The sequence below is a fragment of the Lepisma saccharinum genome, chromosome 7, assembly GCF_977018435.1.
Source record: "Lepisma saccharinum chromosome 7, izLepSacc3.1, whole genome shotgun sequence".
NCBI lineage: Eukaryota > Metazoa > Arthropoda > Insecta > Zygentoma > Lepismatidae > Lepisma > Lepisma saccharinum.
In genome coordinates, this window is record NC_139235.1 from 68583683 (window position 1) to 68602654 (window position 18972).

Below are 18972 nucleotides of genomic sequence, written 5' to 3' on the forward strand. Positions count from 1 at the left end.
TTGTAGAATCGAGAGCCGACTGACAGTAACAGAAAATCATGCTACACATGAATGTTCAGTATGGGTAAAAGTTACTAAGGTGTAAGAAAGTTTTTGTATGAAGAAAAAACAAACATGGATAAAAGACAGCTGTGGAGCTGCTTGCAAAAGTTTTCGTTGTGTATCTCTATAGGTATTTATTACATTGACAAAAGAATGATAATTCTTTGTCCATTTTATGCATTACAGACAATTTATGGGGTTAATTATGACATATTCATAAAAATGTAAAAATTAAAAAAATTACAACGTGTTCGGACGACATTGGTCATATCAGAGGTCAATATCAGGTGTGATCAACATCTGGCTAAGTTAATCAATCAATGCCCAGATTGAGTTGAAATTTATCATACAAAAAGATAAATAGGCGAGGTAGATTAGTTTAAATTTCTACTAAATAAAGTCTGTGTGTTTATCCCAATATCATAACATAAAGTAAACAGATAAAGTAACCAGTTTGAGAATTATCCATAGAACATTTTTTGATTTCTTTAAATTAGGTGCACACAGGAGATGTACTACATAGAATTTTCAGCAATGGTGCAGGCTCGACCAGGACTCCAACCCAGGTCTATGGCATACCATGCCATTTATCTACCAATGAGCAACCAAGCCGTGCTAGTGTCGTAGATGCTTGAGCATTTTACATTATACTCAGTAAATCACTGTTCTACTTCACAGCAAATTATGAAATAACAATAATGTATATAGTTCAAAATCACAACACTGTTCTCTGACGAGTATACTTATTATTTGCACTGAATAAATACATTAATTATGCACCAATTACTATGATTCGAACTATATGCAACAAAACGTCCTTGTTATCTCCTTTCACTTGTTTCTTACAACTGGTTGCTACGCAACAAAACAGTATGCTATGACATTTCTTTCTTTTTCTTTTACACAAGAAGTGATTATATATTTTACAATTTAAAAACAGTCACAGCCGGCTTAGCCTCGCCTGATTTTTCACCTGGTCGGCTTGGTAGCTCAGTGATAGAGCAATGGCACGGTATGCCAGAGACCCATGTTTGAGTCCTGGTTGAGCCTGCATTTTTTGCAGAAAATTTTACGTAACTTTCTTGATGTCCAATAACAAAACTTATCATTGTAATAATAATAATATTATACTTTTAACAAGTAACTCAACTAAAAAGGTAACATATTGTAAATTGGTGCATATTACTCACTTTTAAATGAAATAAACAACGTTAAATTGTATTAAGTTAAGTTTAAAACTACTTAGGTGAGTGAGTATGCAGCTTTCTTGGAAAAACGTTTCAGGGTCCTACTGCCCCCTTCATCAGGTTCGGAAATATTTTCCTAAGCACTGAACATAGTGCCACTTTAAAAAGTATTAAAAGAGGATTAGGTTGAGGGTAGGGTTGAAAACACTTAGCACAATCTCTGACACATTCCTAAATAAAAAACTCTACATATTAAAAAATCCCATAAAGACAAACCACCTATTTCGATTGAAATCACTTAAAAACGGGAACTCTTGAAATCGATAAAAACCCACATCAGTTGCAAGGCCAGCACTGGTGAACAACACCAATCTGATAGGAGCTGAAAGGGGAATGGGGACTGAATAGGAGGGGAAGTAGCTTTCACCTCCTATGAGATTGGTGAATATATAGCACCCTCAGTGTTTTTATTATTATATATTATCAGTTGAGAAGATTAACAAGGACATGTTGGAGCTTGAGATGTATCATAGTCTTGATATTTTGGGAGTTACTAAAGACACTCATTTCAAATGTAATGAAAACACTTCAAAGTGTGCTCTTTTCAAATTCATTTAGTCTACAACTGTGCTCATTATCATGCCCTACACAGTGTTACCTTGCCAACAGTGAAGTATGTAATTATTAGAGCTGAGCCGATACCGATACCCTGACCGATTCCGATACTTGTATAATTCCAGTATAAAATAACGAAGGCTAGTTACCAAGTCATATCAACTCGTCACATCACTAGGTACATATTTAGAAATATATTTGGGGAGTCAGTCCAAGCCAAGTGTCTCAGAAATATAACAATAAAAGTTATTTAATACATTAATATAATTATAGGTCAATTTGTAATAATACGTAAATTAATTATGTTGTACGTAACCACAGACTAAGAAACTGAGGAAATACAACATTAATACCTATTTTGTTCTTTGTTTCTTGACTAAAAAATATTGTTATTACATAAATAGTAAAAAGACGCTTTAAAATCAGAGTTAAAACAGCAAATATTCATCATCTAGTTTACGTGTAGTTAAGACCACTAAAATTTGTGTAAAACCAACTGTCCTGGCAAGGAAATTAATGTCAAAGAAGTAAAAAGTTGAATTTTTATTGAATAACAAAAAGAATGATGGTACGTCCTGATAAATATTTTATGTGCATTATTGTAAGTGGTGAGTGCTGTACATAAATCTTCAGAGGGGCCTCCCCGATGGTTTAGTTGTAACACTGTCCCCCTTGTGATCAATAGATTCCGGGTTTGATACTCAGTGGAGGCACACAGTGGTTTGGGTCCCACTTTAAAATGTAGGTCCAGTCACGATTAGCCTATCTGTGTTTAAAGTGGACTTGAAACAAAAACTAAATCTTCCTTAATACTGTCATTCAAAGCCGTATGTTTCCAATCAAATCTCGGGGGAAATAAATAATCCTAATTGGCCGATACCGGCAGTCACACAAAAGACTGACACAGAAGGGAAGAGGACAAGAAGAAATTGCTGTATCCACTTCCCGCTTGAATATAGATAAAACAAAGCTAATTTCACAGCCACCTTCATCCCCCTTTAGCAAGAACTCCGGAACTACCTGACCCGTCATTAGCATGACGTGTGGGTGAACAAACTTTTAAAAAAGGACAAATGTTGAGATGAGCTGTTGCCCTTGCCCACTTTTCTAGCCACTGAAAATCTTTGGTATTGGATGGTATCGGTAAAAGAAAATCAACCAATACTCACCGCTAGTAATTATATCGTATCAATCCATAAGATTATATTTTATTTAAAGCCTCTCTGATGCTTCATGTTGACCAGGGCATTCACTTGTTTATCTCAGTTGTCTCAACCTCTGAGGTATGTAAATAATGCAGTGTTGTGCTATGCAAACCTCCTGAGGTATTCAGGATATAGGAAGTTCCATCAGCCTATGGAGTCAACGGTTTGCATAGTGGCAGTAAAAATCACGATTCGGCATGGAGGAAGGTCTCCATGGTCTGGGGAATATAGAGGTGAGACAGACTGAGAAGGGACTGACTTTTAATTTGGATTGAGGAGAGAGAAGAGCTTAGAGAATAGGAGTTGAGGAAGAGTGAGGTGAGGCGCTGGTCAACCTGCAACGAAGCCTACAGAGGACTTACTTTAATTTTACAGCGAAAACTGGTTACGATTATCATAGGCTCAGTGCAACATATTATGTCTATTTTTCATACACGATACATAGTCTTATTTACGATATTACTTACACATTTGAGAATCCACGCTATCGTGAACTTATTTTTTGTTCACGATATTTATTTTAAAGGTCCAACTCGGGCTCAATACTATAGAAACATTGCTGAACTATTAGTTTCCTTGTGAACACACATCGGCCATTTGCATTTAGTATATACCGGCTGACACTGTGCTTTGGAAACACTCTGGCGATAAGACAGAAGACGAACGGCGATCGCTCACGACTCACTAGGAATGAGCAATACTACATGAAAGCCTTACGTACGCAAATTTTGTTACGTCGAAAGTTATATGACATAATGATATGAACTTTTTTGTAATGATACATGTTTTTTTTTTTCACATCATATTGAAATGCGTACTCATTATTATGGATTGTAAGGTTTCGGGTTATAGAATATTTTTTTGGGTAAGGAAACAAAGACAAAGCTATATGTTGTTATTCAATTCATTTTTATCCTGTTGTTTTTATATTTTTTGTTTGTCTGTTTTAAGAAAATATATCAAACTGGCGAACCTGAGTCATGTCAATCTTTGAGATTTGAATTTTAAATTTTCAAAATGGATATTTCTTTCCGCAGCGGTAGAACGTAGCAATCCATAAGATTATATTTTATTTAAAGCCTCTCTGATGCTTCATGTTGACCAGGGCATTCACTTGCTTATCTCAGTTGTCTCAACCTCTGAGGTATGTAAATAATGCACAGTGTTGTGCTATGCAAACCTCCTGAGTAGGGTGTATCGAAAAAAACTTTTTTTCGAAATGTTAAGGTGGCTAGTGCGGAAAAGTGGCCATTTGTGACCAAAAACACGTCTGTTTTTTTCCAGATTTTTTGGAGGTCGTTTAGGTGACGTGCATCGACCTTGAAGTTTTGATAGTGATTTGGTTATGCAACACGCACAACAATTTCACAAAAATGTCATTATTTGGCCATTTCATGTATTTTTTTTCTGCATTATGGTCATTTATTGTTTTGTTTATGGCAAATATGTTACATTCGTGCCTTAGGGGTGGTTTCCTATGCTGTTTACGTATGCTTAGGTCAAAAATTGTCAATTTGAGGCTAAAAATTCCAATTTTTCTATTGATGGTTTCCAATTGGTTTCGACTTTGTGTTTTATTGGAAAGTTTTCCGATATAAAAGACTAAATAAAATATTTTGGCTTTCTAATTGCTAACAGTTCCTCAATTACTGTCCAGCGCTTCGCTTATTTTCATAGCTTACTATTATGCTTTGAAAATAACCCAGAGCTCACCACAAGGAGGTGGTTGGACTGCGAGCTCCACCCATGTTGGCAAACGTAATTTTACTAAGGGGCAGGCCAATATTTTCATCTAGTTTTCTCCTTGAACTTTACAGTCTTTTTTTGTTCGAAATGTTGGCATATGTTCTCTAGATTCCAATTTCGCTTTGATGGAGCCATCACGTGCGCTGGTGCCGAAAACGGAAGAAGCAGCCTCTGTGATAATTTTCACAAGTCGCTCCACTCCTTGTGTGTGGCAGGGGAAGTCTTGAATTTCCACTATTTTTTTGTTTTTAATGTAGTCATCTACTTCTTCATTTGTAATATTATTGGTCAACGAAGGCTCGTGGAGGGAGCATGAAGCCCAATCAACCATGTCATAGTATTGGCCTGCATTAAAATTGATGGTTGGTAAAACAAAAGTGCGAATTCTTTTACCTTTTTCCAATCCTCTTGCTTTCTTAATTCTTTGCCAACCAAGACTTCTTATTTCTTGGTTTTGGTCGGTTATTAAAGCCAGCAGGAGATTTTAAGGATGGGCGAAGAATGCGTTTTGTTGAATGACCCTATCAATCAGATCTCGCAAGTGGTGTGGGAGAAATTGGGACAAGTGGATCAAATTCCAGAGGTGTCGGGCTCCGTCAGTTATCGATGGTTCATTCTTGATCCCAAACCACACATACTACATAATGAAGGTGTACGCACCGGTGTGGTTTGGGATCAAGAAGGAACCATCGATAACTGACGGAGCCCGACACCTCTGGAATTTGATCCACTTGTCCCGATTTCTCCCACACCACTTGCGAGATCTGATTGATAGGGTCATTCAACAAAACGCATTCTTCGCCCATCCTTAAAATCTCCTGCTGGCTTTAATAACCGACCAAAACCAAGAAATAAGAAGTCTTGGTTGGCAAAGAATTAAGAAAGCAAGAGGATTGGAAAAAGGTAAAAGAATTCGCACTTTTGTTTTACCAACCATCAATTTTAATGCAGGCCAATACTATGACATGGTTGATTGGGCTTCATGCTCCCTCCATGAGGCTCCGTTGACCAATAATATTACAAATGAAGAAGTAGATGACTACATTAAAACAAAAAAATAGCGGAAATTCAAGACTTCCCCTGCCACACACAAGGAGTGGAGCGACTTGTGAAAATTATCACAGAGGCTGCTTCTTCCGTTTTCGGCACCAGCGCACGTGATGGCTACATCAAAGCAAAATTGGAATCTAGAGAACATATGCCAACATTTCGAACAAAAAAAAGACTGTAAAGTTCAAGGAGAAAACTAGATGAAAATATTGGCCTGCCCCTTAGTAAAATTTCGTTTGCCAACATGGGTGGAGCTCGCAGTCCAACCACCTCCTTGTGGTGAGCTCTGGGTTATTTTCAAAGCATAATAATAAGCTATGAAAATAAGCGAAGCGCTGGACAGTAATTGAGGAACTGTTAGCAATTAGAAAGCCAAAATATTTTATTTAGTCTTTTATATCGGAAAACTTTCCAATAAAACACAAAGTCGAAACCAATTGGAAACCATCAATAGAAAAATTGGAATTTTTAGCCTCAAATTGACAATTTTTGACCTAAGCATACGTAAACAGCATAGGAAACCACCCCTAAGGCACGAATGTAACATATTTGCCATAAACAAAACAATAAATGACCATAATGCAGAAAAAAAATAGATGAAATGGCCAAATAATGACATTTTTGTGAAATTGTTGTGCGTGTTGCATAACCAAATCACTATCAAAACTTCAAGGTCGATGCGCGTCACCTAAACGACCTCCAAAAAATCTGGAAAAAAACAGACGTGTTTTTGGTCACAAATGGCCACTTTTCCGCACTAGCCACCTTAACATTTCGAAAAAAAGTTTTTTCGATACACCCTACTCCTGAGGTATTCAGGATATAGAAAGTTCCATCAGCCTATGGAGTCAGCAGTTTGCATAGTGGCAGTAAAAATCACAATTCGGCATGGAGGAAGGTCTCCATGGGCTGGGTGATATAGAGGTGAGACAGACTGAGAAGGGACTGTCTTTTAATTTGGATTGAGGAGAGAGAAGAGCTTAGAGAATAGGAGTTGAGGAAGAGTGAGGCGAGACGCTGGTCAACCTGCAACGAAGCCTACAGGGACTTAGTTTATTTTTATTCTTCGAAATTATCTTCATTCTTCAGATAGACAGGTAATTATCCTAACCCAGCCATGATTCAGGTTCAAAGGTTCATAAAACCCAATGAGTGACCATTGTCTTTTCTAGTTGTTAGTTTTCCTAGTTAGGGGTTTAGTTTTAGTTGTGCCTTTCGCACTGCCAAGCGTTAACTCGTCATGTTAATGACTGAATGCTCTCATCATCAAGGATGAATAAGTTACATCACCCATTGATTAATTGTGAAAGTGACTGGTTCTGATCCCATCATTCTGTAGAATGACACGATATACCAAAAAAGTAACAATATTGAACATATAATGGAGATAAGAATCACAAATTGTGAAGTAACTTTTAAGAAGTACCTAAATGCATTCCAGAACGCCTTGGTCCAATAGTTAAGCCAGTTGATTGTTCTATGGTCTGGGATGCTTTCAAGAACATTTTATTTGCTTTCTTTTCAAACCTGCAACACAAAAGAAAAAAAAACACATTAATAGCAGTTTTAAAAAATGAAGAAAGATGACAAACAGAGAATACATTGTAATAACAAAAATTGCAAGCTAAACATAAATGACATGCTTCAAAAAATATTTTCCAAATAAACAAAGAACAAATTCCCTTGGAAAGAACATGGCAGAATGCGAGATTGTGAAGCTTATATGTATGTAAATACATGAAAAAGGCTGTGCTCTAGATGTTGATAGAAGCATAATTGAAGAATGCCAAGGTATAATTTTGAATTTAAGGCATATAATAAAAGCATATAGTGAATTCCCTTATGACGAACAAAATTAGGGGCATACTATATAGGAGTGAAGAATCCAAAATTTCTTTATGCAGTGTCATTTGCAGCTTCATAATGTACATGTACAATCAGTGGCGGCAATTGAGTTCCAAATTTGGGGGAGCAAGGTTCAAAACTGGGGGGGGGGGGCAAAGACAGTATATTGCCCTTTGTAGATAAGATTTAGCACAGTGCAGGGGCAAAAGTGGTGAAAAGTTGGGGGGCAACTACCCCTCCCTAATCACCGTCACTGTGTACAATACAGTCTCACTCCATGATCTCAATTAAATAGGATCTTCTGCTATGCTGAACCCTAAGCATGCCTCAGCAATGGCATTTCAGAAAATTTATCACACTTTGTAAAACCAAACTCAACTTGAAATTTTGAACTATTAAATTTGGTTTGATCCTACATCGAGAATTCTCTTGCTATTATGTGGAGAGTTTTAATAGGAGAGAGGCTAATACCTAACATATGAAGGGCCTTCTGAATGTTCTGGCACTAGCACTTAGAACATAATTGTGGTATTTCAAAGCAATACATATTTTCAAAAGTTGTTGTCCAGCTGTAATAGTATACAGAATTATTTTATCCACATAAAAATGAACACTGAACCCCGGCCCGTAGCGAGGGGTAGGGTAGGGGGGAAGAAGCCTAGGGTGCATTTAAAGACAACAAAGTCAGACTATGAGGTGGAGAAATTTACACTCGGCAAAGTTAAGGGGAGAAGGAAAGCATACAAGGTGTTACTCAACCCTCATTCCCATTGAATTTTTTCAAGCAATGTAGTGACCCCTAGATACTTCCTTTGGAGGTCATCATGAGGAAATAGATGTCACCATTCAACTTAATGTATTTAAATATTTTTTCTTATTGTGAACCTAGTGCACACTGTAATATACGTACATTTTAATTATTCTTCTTCTTTAACTTGTAGGTTTACATTCTGGTAACACTGCTGGAAATTTCTGTTTCACAAAGTATTACAGTAAAACCTCATTAATCCGGACCCTGATAAGCCAGACTTTACTTAATCCGGACAGGTAAAAGGGGGAGAAAAAAAAAGCAGAATGCCAGGTTTTAAATGTGGCTAGAAGTCAACAAGAGAAATTCCCAAAGAAAAGGCAGTCAACCACTGATGAAATTCTGTTTCCCGCAGACTTTGTACTGTATAGTGCATTTAGGCATATGCCCTTTAAATACACCATAATAAACATGTTTTGTTGCTATAAACGGAGTTTTAATGCACTTTCTACTGTTCTTTTAGGTTATTTCAGTTAATCCGGACTTTCCTTAAACCGGTCAACTTATCCCCCTGATTAGTCCAGATTAACGAGGTTTTACTGTAGTACCTCTTTAAAGATGTTCTTCAGACACTCAGAAATGACTGAAATATTCTTAAACATGCTTTTTCCTTAAATCAGAAATGCAAACTATGAATCTTTAAAAATAACCTATATTACTATTATTTTATTTCATCTTTCAAAATTTGTAGGATGGATGCACATAAAATGTTGGTGCTTGGTAATGGAGGAAGGGGAGGGGGTATGCCAAACCACAATGCTGCCTAGGGCACCACAATATCTAGATACAGGGCTGACTGCCACTCCCTAAATTATCAACATCACTCTAAAAATCTGCAAGGACATCAAATTTCTGAAGATCTTGGGGTGGAATTTTGCCAATTTTTTTGCCCACCCTGCAAAAATTCCTTACAGCTGCTCCCATTTCAAAATGATGGATAAATTATGGAATTTAAGTAAATATAATAATTACTTGAGTGTATAAGAGGTTGTTTCCTCAAATTTCAAAATTAGCTGACAAAATGTTCAAAGCACTGTTTCCGATGAATTTTTCATAATGATTATATACTCAGATTTAATAAAGTGTGGTGTTTTGATAAGGTTTACTCACATGTGTAATCTTTTTGATGCTCTTCGACTGGGTGTCTCGTGACGAAATTTTGGTCTCTGAAAGACATGAAGAAAAATAGTCACTGTCCATTAGGTTAGATATTATTTACAGACAAATGTTTGTGAATTTGTTTTAAGTCTACTTTATGTACACATAGGTTAATTGGGACTGAACCTACAGTTTAAAGTGAGATCCAAGGCACTGAGCAATGTGTCACTGTCAGGAATTGAACCCAAGATTGATTGCAAAAGAGTGTTTTAAATATAAATGCACAGTAAGGCTAATCGGGACTGGACCTACAGTTTAAAGTGGAATCCGAACCACTATGTCTCTCCACCGGGTGTCGAACCCAGGACCCCTTGATTACAACTCGATGACGCTTCCACTGCAACATAGGGGAGGATAAATAAGTGTCTCATCTTCAACACTGAATGTTAATCAAACAAATCAAGATCATTCAACACGGTAGAAAATAAATGTAAACAAAAATCATATTTGTATGCACAATATCCCTAAAAAAAGGTAGGAAAGAAGTACAACAGGAACAGGGAGTCTACAATTTCGTAAAAAGAAAATTCCGAACCAAAATTCTCCAGAGTAAGGCCATTAGGTAAATTCATGTATTTAAACATGTGTGTAAGAAGGTCACTATATTTTGGCTAACGCCATACTTAGAATCTCATATTAGGGTCATTCCATGTCAATTCAACCATAAACAGGGTTTGGGAACCCATAGTCTAAGATTTTGATGAAACTTGGCACATTTAATCCTTCCATGGTGGTGAGAAACCACATAAATTTTCCTGCAATATTCTTTTAATCATAAACACAAATAACTGACTGGATTAAAATTGTGTGTGTGAAAAATATATACTTTTAGGTTGACATTGATTTTCCAGGGAATGGGATATGGATCCCATTGCCCCACTGTCTGCACATGAATGCAAACATTATTTAAAATTTTATGCTCTAAAAATTTGCTTCAATGATATCTTGAAGCTAGATTCTTAGATTTTGAGTTAATTTGAAAAAAATATAAAAATCCGGTAGCCATTTTTAAAAATTTTCAGAAGGAATGAAAAAACCATCAATTTTATTTCTGGGTAAGTTAAATCATATATCTAAGTTCATTTTAAAAATATTTGTGTTGGCATTTCACCAATCCCTTTCAATCATAATTCAAATTTTAGTAAACCATGTTTTCAGTCAAAAAAAAATCATAATAATATTTTATTACTTTATTAGTGTACTAAAATATAAATATGATATGTTGCCATATTCTTTTTCTGGAATCCTTATTGTTTGGTTAACATTGTTGTGAAGTTTCAAAAAGATTGAATAATTTATAAGGGAGATAGAATTATTTTTCTAAGACAGTGCAGCTCACAATTCTGGCAATGGAAGACAGGATGAATTACTGAAAGTTTGAGGGGCTATAAAGATGAAACCATACAAGTTAGAAGCAAAAAAAAAAATATGTGGTTTCTCACCACCATGGAAGGATTAAATGTGCCAAGTTTCATCAAAATCTGAGAGCCAGGGTACCATGGTCTGGCTGAACTAACATGGAATGGCCCTTTAACAAGTTCTTAGAATATTCATTTTGCGCGTACTGTAAAAGTGATAACACAAGAAGCTGAATAGAAAGGGGCATCAGGGGTCAGCTTTTAACTAGTACTTGGCAAGTATTGACTGATGGTAAAAAAAAATAATAATAAAAATCATAACAATTATAGCATAAATAATACATAATTACAAAAAGTAGTAATAGTATCTGTATTAATTAACCTTTAGCGGATGGAGCCTCGCGTGCCTGGAAGCCTCTGCGGCCTGGACTTTTTCAAGAGCGCGCTTTTCAAAATTTTCACGAAGTCCGAGAACTAATTGTTGTAGATATCAAAATGGTTTTGCTTTCTTTCTTAAAGACAGGGCTTTTAGCGGAGGTAAAATGTATTCATTATGCATCTAAATAATAAGTGTTAAAGAGAAAAAGAATATTTAAATTGGCATACAGCACACCCCTGTGCCCCCTCCTCAATAGACCAAAGTGAATTCAAAAAATGTGGTATGTAGCGGTGGTACATTCCAAAAACCATGCAAAGTATGGTTGAAATCAGACTGATACTTCTTGAGTAAAAAATAATAACATTATATAAAGTGACAGTGTTGCCAGCTTCAGAATAATGTCCGGAATTTTGCTTCTAGCGTCGGTCCTATGAACGCTAGCTGGACCAAATTTGGAGGGAAGCACAACAAAAGACCATTCTATCAGGATATGTAATGCACGGGCTGCAACTTTGAAAAAAGAACGGAAATTTCAGGGTTCGGAAATGTTGCATAATTACTGAAAACTTAATAATTTAGGCTATTGCCCATTATTTTCGCCTATACCCTTAATTGTCCAATGTTACTTAAAATGTTGCTTTTTACTCATTCTTACATTTAGAATTTAAATTGTTCAAGATGATGCAGTGGTTGATGAGTTACAGCCTATTATCTTCAATTTATCCCATAGTAACAAAAGGGAAAAAAAGGGTTTTTCAAATGGCTCTTGTTAACCCCTTCCCTGTGAATTTTTCTGACAAAATGGTTTCCTGTTCTGTGTATCTTTTTCCTGAGTTTGCGCAGTAATATTTTTAAGTAACTACTGCTTCAGCACAATTCATCTGAGTATCATGGTTTATACGACTTTACCTTCAGAATAGAACAGGCTTTCAAATGGTATCATGCACATGTGTACATCAAGTATGAAGAAAGGGAAATCAGGGTTATTTCGGGAAATTTCCCTCCAAAAATTCCAATTTCGTAACTTTGGGGCCCTTTGGACCGGAACTGGATACAGGTATCCGATTATAATCTACCTTGAAAAATACTATGGTCTATACGTAATGCGTCCGCTAAGTTTCATTGCAATATCTTCAATAGGTATGAGGGAAAAAAAATATTTCGCAATCCTGTTTGACAATACTATAGAAACTCAAAAACCAAAAATAAATCGCCAACAGTTCAAATAACGCAACACCCCAAAAATGTATATCAAGCAACTGACTAAACGTGGCACACAAACGAACTCACGTTTGCACTTGGTCAGCATAACACAAAAAGAGTTTACTTTCCTCTGAACTACTACTTCTTCTTTTTATTCATCTTCTTCTTTGTCAGCACTGAAAATCGTGACTACAGCCCTGTTCAGCCCAGTACGGTACATACCGGAAGTGCTTCACATCAGTTCAAAGGCGAGCGCAGAGGTAGTGCAACCGAGGGGTGAGGTGGGAGCAGAAGGCAAGGATGTCAGATCTCTCAGATTTTCCCCCTGCCGCCGGCCCTCTTATTCCCTTGCTGAGCGAGAGCTCTGATTCTCTGTCATCTGCTGGATGGTAGAGGTCTCAAACCAGGGTGCAGGGTTGCAACCACTTGCAGTGTTTTTTCCGGTCTGTGCATTTTAACTCATTGACATTCCACAGGTGAAAAGTGCACTTTGAAATTTTTCGGCTTGTGTTTGTTATTGCGGTGTTCTTCTGTATTTTCGTTAGTTTCTTTATCTTTTCTTGTTGCATTGTTGTTTTTATTTTCATTAATTATTACTTATTTATTTATTATTAGTTATTATTGTGTGTGAGCATGGAGTACGTGAAGTGAGCAAGAGGAACAATGGCCTGTACTTCCCCAAAATGCTACAAGAACAAGCATAAAAAAGGCAAATGTTTGTCCTCGGCTGAACAGAGAATTGTGTTGAACATGTATGCCTATTTCCGGGCAAAGGAATCAAAAGGCGGCATCGGAACAGTGAGAACTGCCACTCGAATGACATCTGAAGCAACGAGGATAGCTATGTCGACTATTATTAAAATTAAGAAAGACTTTAAAGTAAACGATGGGAAATTTTCTACCCAAGGAAGAAGAAGAATGATAAGGGGGCGATTCGACTTGAAAAATATGAGTTTTACCCAGGCTGCTATTAGGAGGAAGTGCATGGCATGTATAGGGAAAATGAGTTACTGACTTTGGGAAAACTCCACAAAATCATCAAAGACGACTATGATTTTCCTAAAATGTCACTCAACGTTACGGCATTTACTTGTGGACATGGACTTCAGGTTTATGAGACGTGAGCACAGCTCCCAGTTGATTGATAGGGATGATATCATTGCTTGGCGCTATGAATACTTGCGAAAAATTAAGAAAAGGGAGGGACATTGTTTACACCAACAAAACCTAGGCCAATGCAGGCCACATGAAATCCAAAGTGTGGTGCGACACAAGTATAAAAACAGCTGGTAAAGCACGAAGTGAATGTTTGACTCCAGGTTTGAAAGCACCTTCTGGTACGGGTGTGGGGGGGGAGGTCATTTTAATCCACGCTGGTACGGGGAATGGATTCGTTCCAAACGCTAAGCTTGTGTTTCACAGCAAAAAAACTGGGGATTACCATGGCGAATTAAATGCAGAAACATATGAAAAGTACTTACAAGAGTAATTACTTCCAAATTTACCTCCTGATTCGGTCATTGTGATGGACAACGCCCCTTATCATTCAGTCAGAACCGAGAAAATCCCAACAACATCAAGCACTAAGGTGGAAATTCAGCATTGGTTGACAGACAAGAGGATTCACTGGGATGAAAACATGAATAAATTCGAACTTTGCGAAATTATAAGTAGAGCAAAAGACAATTTTCCTCCAAAATACAGAATTGATGAACTGGCAAATGAAGCAGGCCATGATGTATTGCATTTCCCTTTTACCATTGTGAACTTAACAACATGTAGCAAGTATGGAGTCAGGTCAAAGATTATGTGACTTCAAAAAACAAAACGTACAAGTTGGCAGACGGGCAGCGATTGGTCGAGGAAGGTGTAAACAAAATGATTCCAGAACAATGGAAACATTACGTGAATTTTGTGAAACAAGTCGAGGAAGAAATGTGGGTGGCACATGGTTTGGTAGAAGTTCATCACGATAGACTCATCATCAGTTTGCAAGATGATGATGACTGAGGGAAATGATGGTTGTCTCATTCCATCGATGATGGAATAACGATGATGATTTAGGAGTCAACACGCTTCAAGAATAACTTTTCAGGTAAGTTGACACAAGCAAGAATATGTTGTTACATTTTAAAAATAACTTTAAAGATTCCTGTACAAATTTTTAAAATATGTAAAATTTTAATTGCTACTTTTCATTAATTAGATGAAGGAACGTGCGAAGAAAAACCATTTGTTCCATGTTCTCGATTTAATTGAACAAGTTCGTTTAAAGTTCACTTTTTTCTCAGATAAGCTAATCAAGACTGAACTAGAATGGAATCAGAACCATTATCAATATTACTCAAAGGGGAATCAAACCCTCTACTCTATTACAAGACGACGTGGTTAATAACTATACTGTCCTTTCTTTTTCATTCATATACAGAGTTTTTTCGAATAGCAGTCGTGATCCGAAAATGCCCTGATTCTTTGGTTAATTCACATTAAGCCATGTTTCTTTGTTATAAATGGCATAGCTAATATGTATCATTTAATTAATCCATGAGATTGTGCATTTACCAAAAGCATATATTACTTTCTAATCATAGAAATGTCGTGATTATTCCGTAGTACAGATGTGACGGAATCAAAGGTAAGCGAAAATATTGTTAATTTGCAGAATAAAATATTCGAATACTCCTGAGAATTGAAAGTAAACAATGAGTGCGAAGCTGTAAGCCATGCGGTGGCCTTTGTCAGTAGCCGACTGTTTTGTTTGTTTCAATTGTTGTAATTTTCCGACCCAAAGTCGGATATGGGCCTGGTTCCAATGGCCATTCATGTTTGTTTAAATTGCCAAGAAATGATTGCCACCTCCATATTTCAGCTCATTTAATGCATGAGATGAGACGATTTATATATTGAAATGCTAAAAAATTGCATGTGCTTTTATGTGTACCTCACATCCTTCATCACTGAAACAAAAAAGAAAAGAAAACAAAAATCTCTCTTGGTGTCGGCTGGAGCGACAGCTGAGAACAAAGTGTGTATCGAAAGTGTAAGTGCTTGCTGTTTTTAATTTGTTACACTTTAAATGTGGCAACATCTTCGTGCCAAGAAGGAAGTAGGGCTTATTTCCGGTATGTACCGAACTGGCGTGAACAAGACTGTAAATAAAAGGTTGTTGTTTCTTCAATAGCAAAACCACCAACAAAAAACGTATTATTCCGTTCAACACAGGTTACTTCAGTCAGAGATGTTTGCGGGTGTAATATTACGCCCAACATAGAATAAGCTATAGTGACCAAGGGCGTAATATTACACCAAACACAGGGAAGAGGTTAATAATAGTAACAATGGATGTATTGTTTTGTAATTCGAGTATGTAATACCTTTATACTTAAGCTAATGAACAAAAAAAAAAAAACAGAATTGAAATATAGTGGATGGTTTTCAAGAAATGGCACGTCAATTGCTGCTGTGTGCTAACACGTGGTTGGGGCAAATTTTAACAATCCTGACTTTGCTCCTGCAAAATACAGTCGGTGGTACACATTTGTACCAGCAGGCCGCTAAAGGTTAATATCTACCAAAAAGAACCAAAACAAAGTGGTCAATTCCAATCGCCACTTACAGTACTGGAATTTTAAATGAAAACAGCTCAAAACATGACCTTTTCCTAGAGAGTTTAATACACAATTTCTTCTGTCTACCTGTAATACGTCAAATTGAAGTATAGTTTGTCCACAACAAATTTTAAATTTCTTGCTTGTCCTTTTTTCATTGTTCAAAAATCTACTTTTAATGCACTACAAGAACTTTGATTTTTCCAGAAACAGTAAATTTCCCTGACAGTTCCAGGATTTTTCAGACTGGTAGACACCCTGTAAAGTGTGTTTTCAGTTTCCAATCCTGGAGGAAGAAGGCACGTTTTAAAAGGGTATTTTACAAAAATGTGTAAGGCTCTTTATCTGATGTAATTTTTGTTTATGTTATTATTTTTGTTGTTCTTTTTCTACTGTTATACATTCCAATGTAAAATGGCTAATGCTGTATTTGGAATTCTTGTTAAATAAATTAAAAATAAGAGAAAACATTTAATTGCTGACTTTTTAAAGTTTTTGAACATTTTTCAAAATTCCCGACTTTTCCGAGTTTTACAGGTCAATGGGAATCATTGGCCTCCACAGCAGAGTGGTTAGCATAACACACCTTGATGCTAGGGGTCCCAGGTTCAGCCTGGGCATGGGGCAGAAAAGTGAAGTAAAATAAACCAAATCAATCAATGGGAACCATACATAATCAAAGTAACATTTATTTAATCATTGATATATATCTGTACTGACCAACCATACGGATTACTTCTGTATATCTCCCTGCTGTTTGTTTATGCAACCGATGAGAAATTCCTTCGTGAATATGCCTGACTACAATTTACATGCCACTTAAAATGCACCTTCCACTTACCATGAGGGGGGAATTGGCTGCCACACCCTGGATGCTCCCTCCACTGGCTGAACGCTGTTGCTCCTTTAGCTGTTGCAGGGACTTCAACAGAACAGTCGCTCGCACACGAGCGTACACGTTCATGTACTCATCGCGATCATGCATGATTAGCCAATCAGCAATCCTGATCAGCTCTTCTGCAACTTTGTCAGGAAAATGATTCAGAGAAGGAAGATCATCTGATACAGGTTCTGCAGGGGAAAAAATGCAACTACATAATCATCATATTGTAGTAATTGACCGACATATTTGCCAATAAAATGTGGATTTAAAAGTAACTGATAATGATTTCTAAGGCTAGGATTTTCATGACAGCATATTTTTCTTTGGAAAGGTGATGTGTTCCCTAAATATATTGAAATTCATATTATGAAGAAACTAATTAAATTAAGGTAGTTTTTAAAGGCATATTTTGATGGATTTTCGGTCATATTCAGCATATTTTAGATTTTTCAAGAAATAACAGTCATTTTCGAAGTGGATTCCTTCTTACTCCCATGTTCACACGACACACTCTTTTTTTCCTGCAGCAAAATCTTTTTAATTTTTATTTGAAAATTTACAGAAAGTATTCATTTTGCATTGCAACTCAGGGCTCCAGGCCCATAGCTACAATTGATCTCCAGGGGGGAACACTGTAAACAAAGTCCATTTTTCAAAAGTTTACCAGTATTAAATGAACATAAATTATGTGTGTGTTTGAGAGGGGGGGGGTTTGTCATTAAGTTATATAAAATTTAGTAATATTACACAAATACTACATTTTACCTATATCTTTAAAAATATTACTTGAAGTGTTAATTGACTGCTACTGAAATCATCCCTTACTGCACACTCCATACTACTTTTGATGATACAGTTATTTATATTACACAAGAAAAAATACAAAATATTCAATCATAGTGCCTACTGTACATTAAACTGCTGAAGCAATGAAACTCCCCTTCTTGGGAGCTATTGACCTTTGACCCAGATGCTGAAAGAATTGCATGATGGCTTCAGAGTTGCAGATTTCTGTCTAAATGGGAGGCCACAACAGGGCCAGTGAAAATATAAGTAAAGAAGCTCTCCTATGAAAGAACTTTCTAAAGTCTAGAGAAGCTTCTAAATACTTGGGACAGATTTCGATGTTTTACGTAACATAAAATTCATTATAGCATGTGGAAACCACAAATAACTGAGATAATTAATCCAACGTTCGCATAAACGTAAAAACTACTTTCTGGACTACTTTCACTCATTTTTTCACTTCAAAATTCCAGACACCAATGAAGCGAAAGAACAGTTAAATTCCATTGACATCAAACTGAACACTTGTAACCGTAGGTTCAGTCACGATTAGCCAATCTGTGGACAGTGCATGACATCATTCTCAGTATCAAACAAGTTGGAGGTGTATTTAGGGTGCAACTGCAATATGCCCCATCAGTAGCAATCAGAAACTAGCAAATCAATACTTCATTGCTGACAATGAATGACAAAGAATTTTATTGAAAAAGAAGGCAATGATGACGATGAATGGACAGTACTTTAACTTCAAATACGAAAAAATCAATAAAATAATACATTAAAAACTAACCTTCATCCACACTAACTAAATCTAGAAGACTGATGGCTGGCACTGGTTTACTATGCTTGAATAGAAGATCCTTGAACTCCCTGTTCAGTGTATCTCCCCCTGAGTTGAAGATAGTTGACTGAAATAATAAGAATTAAGAATAATTCCCACAAACAATCTCATGCAACTGAAGCTTAGTTTATGTCAAATGAAAAAATCATTCATATAAAAATAAATCTGGCTAATGCCAATTCTTCTATATAATACACATTGTTTGCTACTATTGCTATCACTTCTATTTAAAATAAAAGAGCACTAAAGCAACATTTC

At 36.4% G+C, this 18972-nt stretch overlaps 1 protein-coding gene across 2 annotated transcripts in view; it reads right to left on the reverse strand.

Annotated features, from left to right (window-relative positions):
• The window catches only part of Exo70 (exocyst complex component 7), a 79015-nt gene that overhangs the window by 49436 nt on the left and 10607 nt on the right, over positions 1-18972 (reverse strand). For both annotated transcript variants that reach the window (XM_083125395.1, XM_083125394.1), the window contains 4 exons: positions 18664-18781; positions 17046-17275; positions 9609-9664; positions 7272-7372 (listed from right to left, as the gene is read on the reverse strand). In XM_083125395.1, coding sequence (XP_082981521.1) covers positions 7272-7372; positions 9609-9664; positions 17046-17275; positions 18664-18781 — 505 coding nt within the window. The remainder of the gene's footprint in view (positions 1-7271; positions 7373-9608; positions 9665-17045; positions 17276-18663; positions 18782-18972) is intronic.